Source organism: Epinephelus moara, chromosome 1, assembly GCF_006386435.1.
Source record: "Epinephelus moara isolate mb chromosome 1, YSFRI_EMoa_1.0, whole genome shotgun sequence".
Taxonomy (NCBI): domain Eukaryota; kingdom Metazoa; phylum Chordata; class Actinopteri; order Perciformes; family Serranidae; genus Epinephelus; species Epinephelus moara.
Genome location: NC_065506.1, coordinates 29152033 through 29170408, shown reverse-complemented (window position 1 = coordinate 29170408; position 18376 = coordinate 29152033). Strand labels below are relative to the sequence as shown.

The following is an 18376-nucleotide window of genomic DNA, read 5'->3' as shown; positions in this document are numbered from 1 at the left end:
CGAAAAAATGTTGATTCACAAAATGGGGGATGGAAACAGTTATGTTCGAATTAAGTCTGACATAGCGCACCTCTCTCCATGGTGATATCCACACTCCGGGTTGGGAAGGCGGTAATGCATTTACAAGCTGGTTGCCAACCGCCAGAAAACATAGAAGAAGAAGAATGCGAGACTTGTTTTGTTTCCGGTTCTGCGGAAAACTCACACGAGTTCGTAGTTTTCACCAAAGTCCGTACATTTAATGGAAACACACAGGATTCGTATTTGTTTTAATGCGCATTTCCCATTGATTCAAATCACTTTTGGATGGAAACATAGCTACTGTGACCTTGAACCGGATCTATACTGTGATTAGTCTGCTACAAGCCGTTGTTGTATAATATTGTCTCGCTTGCTGTGCTGTGTGGGACGGGAGCCAGAGAGAGGCTGTATGTTTGGCCATGACAGCAAACACGATCAGAGACCTTCGTGCACTCTGTAAACATGGCTTTGTGCTCTCTGAGCTTTGTGCATTATGGCTGCTCGCCTCCAGCCTCCAGTGCCATGCTAATGATTCATATGCTAATGAGCATCACTCTGAGCTCCTGGCTGCTGCTGGAGAAACTGTAATTCCTCCTATACATTTTGATCCTCTGGCATTTCCTACACTCTGCCCTGCTCCCCCCCCCACTCCACCTCCCGTTTGTCCCCTCTCTCATCTCTGTCCGTCGCTCTGTTTGAGGAGTGATTGCAGCTCGGCGGCTGATCAAACATACACAAGCTGAGAGTTAACTCGGCTATTCAGAAGAAAAACAGCCAAACTAAATGACATGATTTTCCAGGGAACATTTATGACTTCTTACTAGACTTATAAAGTATGTTAAGTGCTCTTTAAAATCTAAATAGCTATCATTGCTTTGGAGTGCAGAACCCACTGAACCTGACAAACAAACCCATTTCTTATCTTTGTTTACCCTCAAGTTATCTATGTCTCTGTCTTTGTTTTGTGTCACCCTCCTTCTCCTTTTATACGGAACAGTCTGGTTTGTTCGTCCTTTTGTCACTTTATCTCCATGTCCTTGTCAGAATGTTACTTGATTTCGTTTTCCAGGATTGTCCTGCTCCTCTCTCGTCTCTCCGCTGCCACTGTAGTTTCCCCTTCATAGTCCTTGTCTCTGTTTTTTTCATCTTCCTTATTATCTTTTGTTTGTTTTGTGTGTCACGCTCCTAAAGGTTAAACAAATAAACACCTACAGGTAAAGAACAGAGGCGATGTGCCAGATGTGAGAATATAAAAATGTCAGTAATATTGCTGCAGCTAATGATTATTTTTGTCATCTATTAATCTGCTGGTTAATTTTTTGATGAATGATTTTGCCTGTAAAATGTCAAATGTTCCCTGAGTCTGAGTTGGCATTTTCATGTTGCTTATTTTGTCCAACAAACAGTCCAAAACTCAAAGATATCAAATTTATTATCATATAAGACAAAGAAAAGAAGCAAAACCTCACATTTGAGAAGCTGGGAAAAGAACATGTTTGGCATTGTTGCTCAAAAAATAAATAAATAATCAACTATCGAAACAGCTGTCAATTAATTTTCTGTCCTAGTTTTCAAAAGGCAAATAAGTCAGGTAAACTCGGTTCATCCTCCAGTCTGTTACACTGAAACACTCGCCAGATGTTCGTCAACAGCAGCAGCACCTCACTGGTTTATATTCAACATGTGCATCAGCGGTGCTCCAAATGAGACCGTGTTTTATCTGTATCATAGACATGTGGCTTATTAACTTTTGTATCAAAAATCTGTGTACACCGCACGGAGGATACACAATGACCAAATGTAAATCACTGTACATGCACATATTGCAGAGTCCAGTGAGCATGCAGTTTGTTTTGGAGACGTTTTAACACTGAATATTGAGGGGAGGAGTGTTCATTACAAATATTGTTGAAGGGGAGGTGGTCATACTTCCCTATCAAAACCTAGAAGAGAAAGAAGTGTGAATATTTTGATTATTTTACACAATTTAAGTCACTGAATAAAATAAATAATTTATAACATGTACCTTTTAGTGGACATCCAGTCAGTCTTTTCCACAAAACATGCATCTTATAACAGTACCTTACAGTACATTATATAATTAAATTCACTTTTAAGAGATCTAATATTAAAGGTACTGTGCATCTGACTGGTGATACATAGCGGGTATGCTTATGTTTCTCTGTAAATAATTTCTATTTATCCTTCCTTGAGTCTGTGTTTAATAGCTAAAACTTCAGACCCCTAGTTTACGTGTCACTTCTAATCTAAAATGGGCACTTGGGTGTCAATAATGTTTTCTTTAGGCTCCTTCTCAGCTGATATGTCATCCTCTGAGCATTCACCACCCTGCTCTACTGCCTGGCTCTGGGGTTTTCCCTGTTTGCTGAAGTATAGAAAATGAGAAGAAGCGAGTCTCGTTGTCCCTCTCAAAGGACATGGGTTGAATATGTGTTTTAAAAAGCTTAAAATGAACAAACCCTCCTAAAATCTTTATAGAATAAGCTATAGTTAAGACTCTCTAATAAAATTAAAAAACAATCTTCAGATGAAGAACAGAAACAATATATCTTAATAAAATGGATCAGATGTCTCCCTTACTGCCATAAAATGTGTTCCTCCCTTTCCTCCCTTTTTGAAAAGACGTTTCTGTATTCTGTTGGTCACACCCTCATGTGTGATACATCACTGAAAATGTCCAGGATGTGGTATTCACAATACATCCAGACTCAAATAGACTACATGTATGGTCAATCCAGTCTCTCTCTGAAGTCATCAAAATCTGGCGCTTGGGCACTGACGAAAAAGCCGTCCTTTAACGTCGACATGATACGTGGCCGGTCACTGGTTTATGCCTTTTATTATTCTACTTCTTTTCTTATCCTGACTGTTCAATGTATTGAGCCTGTTTTTATTTTATGTTACTGTATTTTATTATTATCACTATCATTCTCAATTTCTATTTCCCTTTTTAATCGACTGTTTTTATTGTTTTAAATTGTGTCTTGTTGGTTTTAATGTCTCTGTAAAGCACTTTGAATTACCTTGTGTTGAATTGTGCTATACAAATAAACATGCCTTGCCTTGCCTTGCCTAGTTTAATGGTGCTTGGCAGCGTCACGGGGAAACGCCGTGGGACACGAACAAAAGCTAAGGCGACTAAGTTTGAGTAGGGTGGGTGGGAGTGTGAGTGGTGGTGGATGGGTCCAACAAACACCAACTTTCACCTGGGAGAGCAGCATTCATGGCTCATAAGATTATAAAGCAAACCCTGTTCTTTTTTCCTAAACCTAACTACATGCTTTTGTTGCCTAAACCCAACCACGTGCGTTAGCTGTTGAAGGCAAAAAAGCGTAAATTTGCGGTGTTTTACTGACGTAGTGTGTTGATTTTGAAAGTGACAGTGTGTAAACGGCAAATTTGCGGTGTAAATGGAAGTGTAGTTTGATAGAAGGCAATGCATGTAACAGGCAGACCTTGGCACTGTGTCCCAGGATGTCAACATCCAACGCACCCAGGGTATCTTTCATGTCGTATCTGGACATGGAAGGTCAATGACCTCGATATATGACGACATCGGAGTAGTAATGTGTTGGTATGGTGTTTAAAAAAAGGCTTCAGTGTCATGTCCCAGTGCATTCTCATCCCAGCTCATCAAATATCGCTGCTTTGTCAGTGGACTTTCATGTCTAAATATGACGCGCAAGGTACCCTCCTGCATCTTCTGTTGACATTCCAAGATGGCATGTCAATTGACGCTTTTTACATGCATTGTGTTTCCTCAAAATAGACTTCCATTTCACAGGAAATCTACAGTGTCTGCTTGTAGATGCATACAGTCTTTTTTAAAATACACTTGCAACGTAGGTAAAACACCTTTTTACGTTTATTTCCTTGTGCAACAAAAGCACGTGGCAAAGTTTAGAAAAAACATCATGCTTTGGCTCAACATTTACACAGGGAGAGAACAGCAGACTCTCAGGTGAAAGTCCAGCATTTGTTGATTCTGTCCACCTCCCCTCCATCCCTTCCTACAGGGACTTTCCGGCTCTTTATGTAAATGCTGTGTTGCAAACTGACACTGCCTGGTGGCACATCATACTGCCACCAAAGGTGCCTTTTTGCGTTGGTGTCTGACGCCAAAATCACTGACACAGTGAGGGAATTTGACAAATTGGTAATGAAAGCAGGCTGCATGTCGCCCACAGAGGAGAAATAGACATTTCTCAGAAGGATATTTCAGATTTTGGGAAGATGTGGCCCCCTAGCTCCTGTGGTGATTACGCCTTTGGTTTACTCATTATCATTTAAACAAAAAACACAATTTTTCTTGAGCCAAAGTGCTTTTGCTGCCTAAATGTTTCCACTGAATACAATCCAGACAGCAATTATATTTTGTACAAACTATAATTTTGAAAACAAATTAGTGGTATATAAATGTAATTTCTAGGAGAGAGTGTTGGTGAAGTGTGTTTGTTCACTTATTCCTCTGATGAATCACATCAATACGAACGGTACATTTCTGGCCATGAAAGAAAAGGATTCATACGAGAGCATTCGCTCCAGGAGAGATGAAGCTGTCTGGAACTGGTCTCATGCCATTGGTTGTTTTATGGGAGTGGAGGTGGGAGGAGAGTGGGAGGAGGAGGGAAGGGAGAGGCAGAGGCAGAAACAGCCACAGAGGCATTCAGACAGGCAGGCAGGGAAGAAGAGAAGGTGATGCTGGTCGATGTTGAACATCCAGGTGTGTGACAAACATGATGACAGCAGGGTTTTGAAAAATACTCCAGAGGGAAGCAGGTCCACACCGCTCTGAGCTGGGAATCCCCCTCAGCCCCCCTCCTCCTCACATCCCCAGTACATCACATGTGCCGTCTTTAAAGTCGTCTGCACGCAGCTACGGTGCCGTCATTATGCTGGATTCTGTTTCAAACCTCCTCTATCCTGTCCCTTTGTGTTTCTCACTTGCCCCTCTACTCTGTCGTCGTACTCCTGTTACTCCCCCGTCCTCTCGATCTTCCCGTCTGTTTCTCACATCCACCCACACTCTCTCAACATTGTACCTTCTCCACCCTCTCCTCCACAGCCTCCTCAAGATTTTATGATTCTGTTTAATGATAGATGAGCTGCACTTGATAGCGTATTCTTGACTGCTAGAAATCTATCCTTCTCTGAGTCCCAGAATCTAATATCATTCTGTCTTGTGTGTATGCATTGTACAGTATGTGTGTGTTTACAGTAGTGGCTGAATGAAGGTACAGATGAGGTCAGGCCCCCAAAGCTGCTCTCTCTATTGAAAATGTTTGTGCCGAGCTGGACACATGAGATGTGACATGATAAATAATACAGTGTATGGTGGATGCATTATAGAGAGAGAGAGAGAGAGAGAGAGAGACAGTAGAATTCATAAAGAGGCCACCTGTCTGCGGGACACTGAAAGCTGCATTCAGATAAACATGCAGCTCTGCGCTGTGTCTGAAAGCCTCCAGGCTGCTTCAAATCCTTCATTGGGTACAAATACGGCATTCATCATCAAGTTTGAAATTGAGCAACAAATCTCTCAACCAAAGAAAGGCAAAGAAATCCTCTATCAATGTCTGATAAGAAAGTCAGTCAGGTAACAAATAGACATCAGCATCAGCAATAGACATTTGTTTTCCCTTTTCAAGAATGCAAGTATTTTCAAAGTAGAAGGAAATTGCAGGAAGTTACAGAACTGAAGAAACTTTAATTACCAGAAAAAACACAGCATCAGTAACTTACTGAAAACCTTTAAACAACTTACTGTATTTTTTATCGCCTATCACCTTTAATTACACTTTGTGTCCATCTTCAGTCTGACATTGCATCCATAGTAACCAATTTACACTGCTCAAAAAAAATTAAGGGAACACTTAATCTTTGCTGTATAACACCAAGTCAGTTAAACTTCAGACATATCAATCTGTCCATTTAGGAAGATCAAGTGATTGTGAATCAGTTTCACTTGCTTTGGTGCAAATGAAAGTGACAACAGGTGCAGTGTCCTTGTCACTACTGGTAGCACGAGACAATACCTTCAGCCCAATCAGATTGCACAGAGCATAGAGGAGATACTAGGAGACCGGCCATTACACAAGGAAAGCTAGACAGGGCCGTAGAAGGGCATCAACCCAGCAGCAGGACCAGTATCTGCTCCTTTGTTTGAGGAGGAACGGGAGGAGCACTGCCAGAGCCCTACAAAATGATCTCCAGCAGGCTACTTGTGTGCGTGTTTCTGACCAAACTGTCAGAAACAGACTCCATGAGGGTGGCATGAAGGCCAGACCTCCTCCAGTGGGACCTGTGCTCCAAGCCCAGCACCGTGCAGCTCGATTGGCATTCACCAGAGAACACCAGAATTGGCAGGTCCGCCACTGGCGCCCTGTTCTCTTCACAGATGAGAGCAGGTTCACACTGAGCACATGTGACAGGCATGAAAGAGTCTATAACATCAAAGGTGTCTGTATCATCATCGAGAATGACCAGTTATGGTGGTGGGTCAGTGATATTCTGATGAGGCATATCCTTGGAGGGTTGTAAAGACCTCCATGTCATAGCCAGCAGTACCCTGACTGCTGTTAGGTACTGGGATGAAATCCTCAGAGCGACTGTCAGACCTTACCTTACCTTGTGATTTTCAATGCAGCCCTTAGTGGGTTGATGATTTTGGTTTCCATTGACTGTTGTTACATCATTTTGTTCTCAACAAATTATACAATGTACATCAGTAAATATTTTCACTATTCAGTCATGAGACCAACATGTTCACCTGAATCTAACGTCATTTTAAGCCCACACTGCTGTGCAGCCATGCCAACATACCTATTTTGGCCGGATTTTAAGAATGGAGTGGTGCAATGTAAAAACAAACTACAATGTGGGGCAATATTGAGACGATATGAGCAGATATGAGCAGCTTAGATAACAGCCTCTATCGTGTCCATAGGGCTTGCCATGTCTGTTATTGTTCCTCATTGGTGTGTGACTTGATAACAGCTTGCCCACTCAGGGTGCTGATTGGCTAATTGTGTCCCTCCGTGGCGCTCATTGGTTGTTGTTTATTTTAACCAAGAAACTGCTGTTTCATGTCATGATGTCAGAGGAAACACTCAACTCCAACTCGGTTTAGTGGGCGGATCCAAAGGTCTGGACCCAGACAAGTATTTTTATCTTTTCCTGACAAGCAACATCCTCCTGGTGGTGGCAGTAATTACTATCCTGTAGTCAAAGCAGAAGTAGCATGACATTAACTGCGTTTACTTGCAGAAAATATTTATTTCTACTCTTATTTCAAAAAAGACAATATTCCTACTAAGCTGTATCCATGGCTAATGACAATGAATATTCCCCTAATATTCCTGTTTACAAACAGCCATGCATACGCTGATTAATGTAACATCATATTTGCACATATCCAAAGTCCTGTTGATATCCAAGTCTTTATTAATGTTCAAGAGAAGGTGTGTTTCTCCTTCTGACTAGAAATGTGGGCTTTTCACAACCTGTTGGCTGGTTGATTTGTGTACAATGCACTGGGCCGACCATAAACAGTGTCGCAAACTGTGGTTAAAAACCCAACTGAGACCCATATTTCGAATGCACTGTATACGTGTCCAAGGAATGCTCCTAAAACCTGAATGATATGTCACATGTGTCTTAATGGGAAATTCAGAATATCCAAATGGAATTGGCTCTTTACGTCACCCATATCAAATTATGTATTAGGGCTATGGAGGGATATAGAGAAAATCAAAGATCACGACAATATTGTAGGGTTGACTGTATATAATAACTGAGTGGGTAAAGACAAAAAACTATAACAGCAAGAACAGTCTGGTAAGTTCAGGAAATTACATCTCTATCAAATCAAATCAAGTTTACTTATATGGCACATTTAAAAACAACTGCAGTTGACCAAAGTGCTGTACAAATTAAAAGAATAGCACACAAATATGTAGCAATATAACATGTACACAGATATAAAACAGAATAACACCACTAAGAACTATTGCATACATAAAAAGATCATAAAATATTAAAACCACTACCAACAACCAAAGGCCATTGAAAACATGTACATTTTAAGATTTGTCTTAAAAGTGTCAATGGAGGTGGAGCATTTGATTGAGAGGGGAAGGCTGTTCCAAAGCTTTGGAGCAGCAACCACAAAGGCACGATCTCCCTTACCCAGCAGCCTCGATTGTGGGACAGTTAAAAGACATTGTTCTGTGGATCTAAGAAGTCGGGAGTTGGAGTAGGGGCAGAGAAGTTCAGCAATGCACTGGGGTGCCAGTCTATATATGGCTTTGAAAACAAATAAAACAGCAAATTTACTGTGATGCAACCTGTAAAATCAGGAAAAGACACCTGTTACCATATTACTATATCCAGAATCTAACACAATATCTCATATTTTTTAGTTAAAAGTTGACCGAATCTGAACAACAGAGGTGGTAGCTCAGAAAACATGCGCATGATCTGCATTTGGAACAATCATATGGGTCATTGTGGACAACAGTGACAGGTGACCTATTTTGTCTGTTTATGTGTGAGGAAACTAGAAACTCGTAGTGTTCTTCGTCTGCATCTGGAACCATCTGTTCTGTGTTCCTTCACACAGCCTTTAAACATTAATAAGGTTGCATCAAAAATGATCCATACGTAAAGCACCTGATTCCACTCAGAGCCTTTAATTGAGGTTCTAGTAAAACCTGTGATGTTTCTTGTCAAGGCTTCTATAAATATAATGTGTTTTCACTCTTATGCCTATAAGGTGCTATAATATCATGAGTGGGTTTATATTTTTTATTAGCAAATCTGAAGTCAGCGACAGGCACTCCTATGTGACTCTTCTAACTATCATAAATAATTGAAAGAACACAAATCCAGTCCGCTCAGCAAATCATGATGACAGACTGTCCTCGTTTTAAGACTTTATGTTGTCTCCCACATGGCTGCATAGGTTAGCACCATCACTTGCAAGGCAGAGGTCTTCTGTTTGAACCCGGTGACTGCGCAGCTGGGGCTTTTAAATTAGTATATTCTCCCTGTCTGTGCACTGGTCCCTCCAGTTTCTTCCATGCAGGTCAGGGGAAGTGAAAACTAAAAATAGCCTGTATTAAACAATTATAACATGTGATGTGAAACAGATATACTGTAGACAGTGTGACTGCACACCAAAGTCTCCCTGGTGTTTCTGATGCAGTGGCTAAACCCTTTAAAATACAAGAAAAAGCATGAGCAATAGGATGAGCACATTGCACTGTTTTGTGAAAATAAAGGGATCGTTAAAGTGACCACTGTGAAATAGCCCCCTCTGACTTCACAGAAAGCAGAATGGAAACCAAATATAAAACCCACCAATAAAAAGACATTATTTCTTTGTCTTCTTGTGACATTTAATTCCGCAATTAACATTCGATGGCAGATTGCCTCAATTTAATTTTAGCATCTTCATACCCTCTGCTGTTCTCTCCTTTGAGCTTTTCACAACTGGTTATTAGTGGCTGCTGATGCAGAGAGTGCTGCTGAAAAATCTCAGTTTTGAGGAAAAAGGAAGGAGTTAAAGTGACACTTCAAAGAGTGAAAATATGAATTAGTGTACCCTCTATATTTGACGGTTCTTGTGCAATCAAAAGGAGCCGGGTTGAGCGTGTAGGAGGGAAACATGACACACCTTCATCACCCCTGAAATAGCCAAGGCTAGCAGGTCTCTCTGGAAGTACAAACAATAATGGTTTCTCTTCTGCACGACTTGAAATTAATGTTATATAAAACTCATCCAGGCACATTGTGTACTGGCGAAAAGTCCTTGACTGGTATGTTGGAGTTCTGAGCTCTGAATCTTCCTTTTATTTGTCTGTCTAGCACGATGTGATGTCGTCTCTATAACTAACATGGAGGAGTCATTTTCGAAGTACTGCATATTTTATCAAAATATTTCATATGTGATTCAAACCCAAGTCAAGATGATGATGATAATTATCTACAGCAACAGATGGTGATGTAGCTGAGATCTCCAAAAGGGATCAAGTCCAAAATGTTGTTGCCTTGATCATGGATAAAGCTTCGCTCGAAAAACACGTTGAGAGATGAAGAGAGGTCTTTTCTATTTAGTCGACATTTAACGGCATATGTGCTCTTCATGTCCACATTGCGAGGTTCGGATGGAAAAACATTATGTAAGAGGAGAGGGTCTGTGTGACTCAGCTGGAGGGAGCTCAGTGTTATCATCCTCAAGAGTTCAATAATACAGAGTTCAGTAAAATGTAAAGGTCAATAACTGTAACTAGTGTATATTGCTCTGCTGAAAGCACGATCCATTAAGTGGTAGAAATGTGCAGGGACGAGGTAAAGTAAGCTTCATAATATATATCAAAAGAAATATATGCATATTTTTGAATCCCCCCCTCCCTCCAAATGATCTTGTTTCTCCCTTAGAGAGCTCTGGATAGACACTTGTCTGCTTTAAGAACACTTTTTGGTTTTTGAATTGTAAAGTATCTCATATGTGGAGGAGTTCAGTTTTCTTAAGATGGATTTAGACTTGATGCCTGGGTTTATTGGCAGTCCTGTTGTAGATACCCACAGAATTTTGATATATAGTTCTGCATCAGAATTCACCCATTGATGTCAACACTGCAACACGACTGAAGATCAGGGGTCTTCAACATTTCTCAAGCCAAGGACCCCTTAGCTGGAAGAGAGACGGAGCAGAGGACCCTCGCCCCTACTAGATATATTGAATAAAATTGAGTTGCATATTTAACTGGGCCTGAAGTTCCATGAATAAACGTTAGGGCTCCTCCTGAAAGTTGGAGATTCGAATCATAAGTCAGAGGCCCCTTAAGTCAATCAAGTTTTTTTTGTTGGTTTGCTAGTCAGTGTGCAGTGTAGGCTACTTCAGGGAACACTTTGGTCCCCAGATTTTGCTGCAGAGTGAGCGCTCTTCACTTTCAATTTGCTCTTCAGCACAGACAGCTGCAAACACAGAGGTAGCTCCCCAGAGGAGGAGAGGATTTGCCTGGTCAGGCTCTGAGATAACGTTATCTTTTGCCTTCTGCTAAGAGGTGGTGAGTTTACAGCTCACAGCAACTTAATGCGAAACAGTCTCTGGCTTTTGTTTGATATCTAAAATGTTGTTTCACATTTCCGATCCATCGTTAGCACAGTGCACTTGTTTAATATATTATGTGAGTGTCACTGCACAACTTAATCTCATAGAACTGGTTGTATGATATCCTACGAATTATCGCCCCGCGAATTATGTCACATCCCTAATTTACAGTTACATAATTAACATTAAATAATGATTGTTAAGAATAGGCAAGTAAAGTTCACACAGTTCCAAGTGTGCGACTCCAGGAGAAAGTCCAGGTTTTTGTGGCCCATCCACCGCCTCAACCTTCCTGCTTACAAGACCACTGGGGACTGCTTCCTTAGGCCCGTTTCCACTGAAGAAGTTCCTGGTACTATTTGGGGGGCAGGAACTACTATAGGAACGTCCTCTCGCTCGGCCCTCTCAACCGCCGTGTCTCCACTGAGAGAGCGGAGTAGGAGGAAGGTTCCTGTAAAGTTACCGGGCTCTGGATGTGATGTAATCGTTGCGCGACCATTTTGACCGGGGCGACGTAGTGGCGTAGGGACGCTGTTAGCTGTTAGCCGATAGCGGTGTCTGGAATAACTCACTAAACTCACAAAGTGGCCCGTGAAAATTTTTTTTTTCCAGCGGATGTCTTAGTTACAACATGATTGAGCTAACTGGAGTAGTTTCATGTTGTTTCCGACAACGGGAGGCTTTTAACAGATGACGTCCCGATGTTAGCTTTGCTGCTGCTGTTAGCTGTCCCTGTCAGCTGCAGCCACTGATGCTTTCTAGACATCGTGATTTACCAAAACTGAATAAATACCACGCATAGCAACACAAAACTGCTTTGCTAGCTCAATCATGTTGTAACTAAGATATCCGCCGGAAAAAATATGTTTTTCACGGACCGTTTATTGAGTTTGTTTACATGGCGGTGGAAGCTATGAACGAGCTAACCCTCGTCTGCTGAGTTTTAAAAATGCCAACTAGCCAGGACTCTCTTGGGGCCGTTCTGAGTACCTACCCCGAGGCAGGGACTTGTTTAGCCCCTGTAAAAGTTCCGGAACTCTGTCCTCCGGGGGTGGTTCCTGCGGTGGAGACACGCACCAACGGCCCCGGCCCCGTAAATTTACCCCGAAGTTCCTGTGGTGGAAACGGGCCTCTTGTTTACTCCTGTAAGCGCATTGGTTGCATTACTTTTTGCAGGAAAATATACAAGCAATTTGTGAGAACAGCCAGCACTATTAAACTGAACGTCCTGCTTTAATGCTGTGTGAAAGTCATACCCCTTTATACATCATGTTTGTTTCTCAGGTGGATGGTATTTAGGAGCCTCTTGCTCAAAAAGTTATAAGTTTTGCAGGGCGTCGGTGGCTTAGTGGTAGATCAGACGCCCCATGTACAAGGCTGTTGCCGCAGCAGCCAGGGTTCGACTCCAGCCTGTGGACCTTTGCTGCATGTCCTTCCCTCTCTCTCTCTCCCCCCTTCACGCTTAAGCTGTCCTATCAATTAAAGGCTAAAACGCCCCAAAATATCTTTAAAAAAAGTTATAAGTTTTGGTGGCCCCCACTGTAGTAACTCTGGGGACCACTTAGGGGTCATGGACCCCCTTTTGAAGACCCAGGCTGTAGATGATGTATTGTACATGATCAGGCTGTGCTGCTTCAATTATATATCCAACAGTTAGAGCTTCATGCATTCTAAATCAACATTTGAATGCTGTGTAGCCCTTTTTATTTTTTATTTTTTTTCATGCCTATTCTGTTTAAACATCGTATTTCTTGCAGATAAAGATTTTTGCATTTCAAGATCAGGGTTATTATTATTATACTATTTGTAAAATTATATTCCAGTTATGGCTGCGTAGGATGGTTTCTGACTCTTGTGAACTCCAGAGTGTTGTAAAGTTCAAAAGAAATTTTTTTTTAAAAAAGATAGATGTAATCATATTAAAACATGTTTTTATCATTAACAAAATATTCTGCCTTATTTGTTGGCATTCAGCCTTTCAAAAACAAAAGATTTTACTTGATCAAAAACCTGTTTGCTTGTGGCACACAAAGGGAGGCACACATCTGAAATAACACAGCACAGCCAAATGGCAATCTAACAGCTCCATAAATTACATTTTATTCATTAAAGAGCTTTGATTTTATGAAAACAGACCAACTTTTTAATCCAATGAATCACTTTATTCAAATTGAGGATTTTTATTGTAGGATTTTAAAAAAATATTTAGGGTGTAATATCATGAAATATGACGGCAGTCGTCAGAAGCCTCATTCAAAAACCTCAACACAAACTTCAAATGTAAAACAATGACACTCGGTACAGCCCCATCCACAGTAATTATGTTCTCATTCTTTTGTTAACTGTGATAGAGAGCAAGGTTTGATGAGCAGAAGATCTGCAGCGGAGATTGCTTTGCTTGATGTGTGTTACTGAAAGGAAGAAGACTACTGAGACTATCTTCAGCTTACTTAAAGGAATGCTTTGCCAATTATTAACCAGGCCTGTGTCGCCAGGGTGTGTGGAGTGTGTGCAGATGTTGTGGCACCCCCAGGGCCACCCGTCCGGCAGTCAAAGTCCCCCTGATGACGCAAAATGTGGGTAAATTTTACTCATGACATAAGAGCTCCCACTGCTAGCACAGTGGGAAGGCCCTGCACACTCCCCCACACCACAGCGACATAGGCCTTGTTGAAAACCCATAAAGTATAGCTGCAATGTTGTCTTCAATCTCCACATGGATTGGAAAATTTGAGAACACACACGCAGCCCAAACTTAAGTATTGTTCCTGTGGACTTTAAAGCTGAATAACCATAGCTGCTGTAACCCTGATTTGTGGTCACATTTGTGAGGTGGAGTATAACAACTACAGCGACGTACCCACTACGTCTGTGCTTGGGCTCTGTAGCTATGCTCCAACCCCTTAGCACACAACTATAAATACACTTTTAGTCATTTTTATTGCATGAGATATGGTTCTAAGTGTTCACTTCTAATAAATGTGTAGTCTTCTCTTTTTGAATAATAATATGTATGTAAATTTCTCTGTAGATGTATGTGTCTTAATGAACCTGATTTCATATGGTGTCTGACACACAGCTTACATAGTGCGTTGTATAGTAGGCTCTGTGTGTGAAGACGTTTGTGATGTTTGTGCACGCAGGAGTGTGTTCTTGCATCTCATTGTAGTTAAGTGGTCCCCCGTCACGTTTTGATCCTCAGAAGCTGGCTGTAGTCCTGGCATCAAACCAATTTCTCCTCTCCCCTCATTTATCATATTTTACAACATGTTTGGGACCTGATGCTCCTCTAAAGCCTCTGTAATGTGCACTTCACTTGCAAAAATGCTTTTGTAAACAACGATCAAGACACGGCTCTGAGATCCGTCTCTGTCTCTCTCTTGTCTCTTCGCAGGGGAAGAGGAATAAGCCCGGGGTGGAGGCTGCCAGCTCTCCAGATTCTGTGCGAGGTCGAGGGGAAAATAAAGCCATCAAGTAGGTGTCAGGGAGGGTTTAGATGGAGGCGTATGGAAATGATCTATGATGTGGTGATAGTATCACATTTTAACAGCCGTTTCTGATTGGAAAGCTAATCTTGTAGCTCCTTCCTTACACGGTCTAAAATGTCCACCATGAAATGATGCCCTCAAGACAGTGTTATATGGGTATATTTCTCATTTATCAAAGAGGTTGAATTATACAGTCTCTTAAAACACAGTGAAGGGAAGTTACTCATATATTCTGTTTGTATAAATCAAAGTTATGAATAAATAAGCTTTACTTCAAAATGACATTTCCTTTAATCAGTTTGGAAAATACAAACACAGAAATTTAAATGAAGTAGTCACACATTATTACAGAACACCACAACAGTGTTATCTACAACTTAAAAGGGTAACTATTTTTCAACCTGGGTCCATGTTTTGTGACTAATGGGAACAAAATTTTGAAGTTTGTCCAAGGTTGAGCAGGAGCATTGCGGCTGGCAGCTGCCAGACAGGCTGCAATATTATTACTCAGGGCGATTACGTGCATTAAAGTGTTTGTTTTTGCCTTTGACAGACTCTGATTGTTGTTACTAGTGTATGACAACATTGTTGAGAGAGAGCTTTTTGTTAAAGAGAAAGATCCTTTTCCGTATCTTAGACTTCCCTTTTATCCTGTGGAACTACACTCACTGGCCACCTTATTAGATACACCTTGCTAGTACCAGGTTGGACCCCTTTTGCCTTCAGAACTGCCTTAATTCTTGGTGGCATAGATTCAACAAGGTGCTGGAAACATTCCTCAGAGATTTTGGTCCATATTGACATGATAGCTTCACACAGTTGCTGCAGATTTGTCGGCTGCACATCCATGATGCGAATCTCCCGTTCCACCACATCCCAAAGGTGCTCCATTGGATTGAGATCTGGTGACTGTGGAGGCCACTGGAGTACAGTGAACTCATTGCCATGTTCAAGAAACCACTTAGAAATGATCTGAGCCATCAAAAGATGGGTTCACTGTGGTCATAAAGGGATGGACAAAGACAGCAACAATACTCTTCGGACCCAAAGGTGTGCCAAGAAAATATCCACCACACCATTACACCACCACAACCAGCCTGAACCGTTGATACAAGGCAGGATGGATCCATGCTTTCATGTTGTTTACACCAAATTCTGACCCTACTATCTGAATGTTGCAGCAGAAATCGAGACTCATCAGACCAGACAACATTTATCCAATCTTCTATTGTTCAATATTTGTGAACCCGTGCAAATTGTAGCCTCAGTTTCCTGTTGTTAGCTGACAGGAGTGGCACCCGGTGTGGCCATCTGCTTCAAGGTTTGACGTGCTGTTCATTCAGCGAGTGGTTATTTGAGTAACTGTTTCCTTTCTATCATCTTGAACCAGTCTGGCCATTTTCCTCTGACCTCTGGCATGAACAAGACATTTTCGCCCAGAGAACTGTCGCTCACTGGATATTTTCTCTTTTCCAAACCATCCTCTGTAAACCCTAGAGATGGTTGTGCATTAAAAAATCCCAGTAGATCAGCAGTTTCTGAAATACTCAGACCAGCCCATCTGGCACCAACAACCATGCCACGTTTGATGTCACTTAAATCACCTTTCCTCCCCATTGTGATGCTCAGTGTGAACTTCAGCAGGTCGTCTTGACCATGTATACATGCCTAAATGCCCTGAGTTGCCAACACGTGACTGGCTGATTAGCTACTTGCGTGAACAGGTGTACCTAACAAAGTGGCCGATGAGTGTATGAGTTACATCTAGTATCTAGTTTAAAGAACTGTGCCCAGTTTTAGAATATAACTTTATAGGCATTGACACTATCACTTTTTCCTATTTATTAACAATCGTTCTCTGACCTTTAGATTTATGAGAAAGTATTCTAACTTCGCTCTTTTTGAGTTTTTTGTTTCTCTCAACACTTCCCTCATCTGTCATGTTGTTCCTCTTTAACTGTCTTTGATTGCTCGCTGCTCTTACCTGTCTCACATGTCCCCCTCTCTTTCTCTAGCCACAGTGATCTAGACAGAGACTTTTGGAATAACAATGACAGCAGCAACGTGCAACAGAGGTGGAGCTCCTACCCGCCCAAGGAGTTCCTCTTAAACATGTCTCCTTACGCTCCCTACGGAGACCCTCGCCTCACGCCCAAGTGAGTCTCAGTCATGGCTGGTAAGGGACCCCTCAATCTGGGCAGGGCTGTAATGAACAGGGGCTAGTGTGCACCTGGGAGAACTCCCACAAAGCTGTATAAGTAGTTGACATAATAAAAACTGGGCATTATTAACACAGTAAAGATGTGTTTTGCACACTAAATTAAAGATTAAACAAAGTGTAGCCTGTGGCTTTTTTTGAGTGTAGGTACCTGACAAATAACACAAAAATGCTCAGAGGCAAATGCTGATCAATATATCACTCTGAGCAATGAAAAGGTCACATTTAATAGCCTGAAGGGGGGCAGAGAGCCGCATTTTGTAACGCTGTCTGGTCACATGTCTTTTAACAGGAGTCTCCCCTCATCCCTGGTAATCCTCATGTTTTTGCTCTCAGGCATGTCGACAGCGAGGCAGTGTTTAGTATGCACTGCTGGCCATGCAGCACCTGATAGAGATGTGCAGCAGCATCCCTCAATATTGCTGTGATTCCTAGGACTGCCCTAACGACCATTTTCCAAATGATCGCTTTCAGATGGAAAGACAGCGTTTCTGTCTGCCAATAGCCACACGAAATTAATGGATGCATCCCATCTAAAAGCAGAAAATAGTCTTTAAATCATTAATGTTTATGAGATAGAGGATTACAGAGAGAATTACATTTATATTGGAGACCCTCCTTTTTGAGTCTGGTTTGGTTGTTACAGTGAAAAACTCAAAACACAGAAAATCAAATCTGGAGAATATCATTTTAGTTTGCTTTAGCAGTGTACAGGGTGTACAAGTGAAAGGTTTGATAGCCCCATTCCCTACAGCCCTGCTAGCCTCATCAGATCCCCTTACCCTCTCACCTGCAGCCCATGGAATGTTACCATGGAGATCTCGCTGCTTCACCTGAACCTTTTCTCCCTTTTATACACCTCAGCCTCTCAAGTCCAAGTATTCAAATCTGCTCTGCAGGATACTGTAGCAGACTTAAACATATACTTACCTGAGCTGTAAGGGGTTTCAATAGAGGGTTGACTGTTGTTGATGTTAAAATATTTCTTTATGTTTGAAGGGATTAGGTTCAGCATGTTCTCATTCCTACTCGTCAAATACTGCCACTTCATCAGTGGACCTATATGCCTAAATATGAGGCGCAAAATACCCTCCTGCCTTAGTTTTGGACGTTCAGGGATGGCACGTAAATTTTTACTTATAACAAGCAATGCCTCTTTTCAAAATACACTTCCTCCTTTACAGGAAAGATACAGTTTCTCCACGTTAAATGCATACAGTCAGTCATAGGTAAAACTTAATTTTAAGGTTAATTTCCTTAAGTTTGGCAACAAAAGTCTGTGGTTTCATTTAGCAAAAAAACATCATGATTTGGCCTAAAATAAGTTTGGTTGATACTAATGTAATGTAACATCACGTGACATATGTCATGCTACAGTCGTCACCAGCTACACATACATGTCCAAAAAAGAATGTAGGACAACTGAACATAGACAATAGTGGCATCTCACATCTTATATACATCACTTTGATCAAATTTGATCATAACTTTCATTACCTGCACGTAAGGTGC

The 18376-nt window shown here is 41.5% G+C and overlaps 1 protein-coding gene across 1 annotated transcript in view; it reads left to right on the top strand.

Moving 5' to 3' along the window:
• syt7b (synaptotagmin VIIb) overlaps positions 1-18376 on the top strand; it is a 156076-nt gene that overhangs the window by 75556 nt on the left and 62144 nt on the right. The window contains exons 3-4 of the mRNA XM_050043165.1: positions 14553-14632; positions 16662-16802. Coding sequence (XP_049899122.1) covers positions 14553-14632; positions 16662-16802 — 221 coding nt within the window. The remainder of the gene's footprint in view (positions 1-14552; positions 14633-16661; positions 16803-18376) is intronic.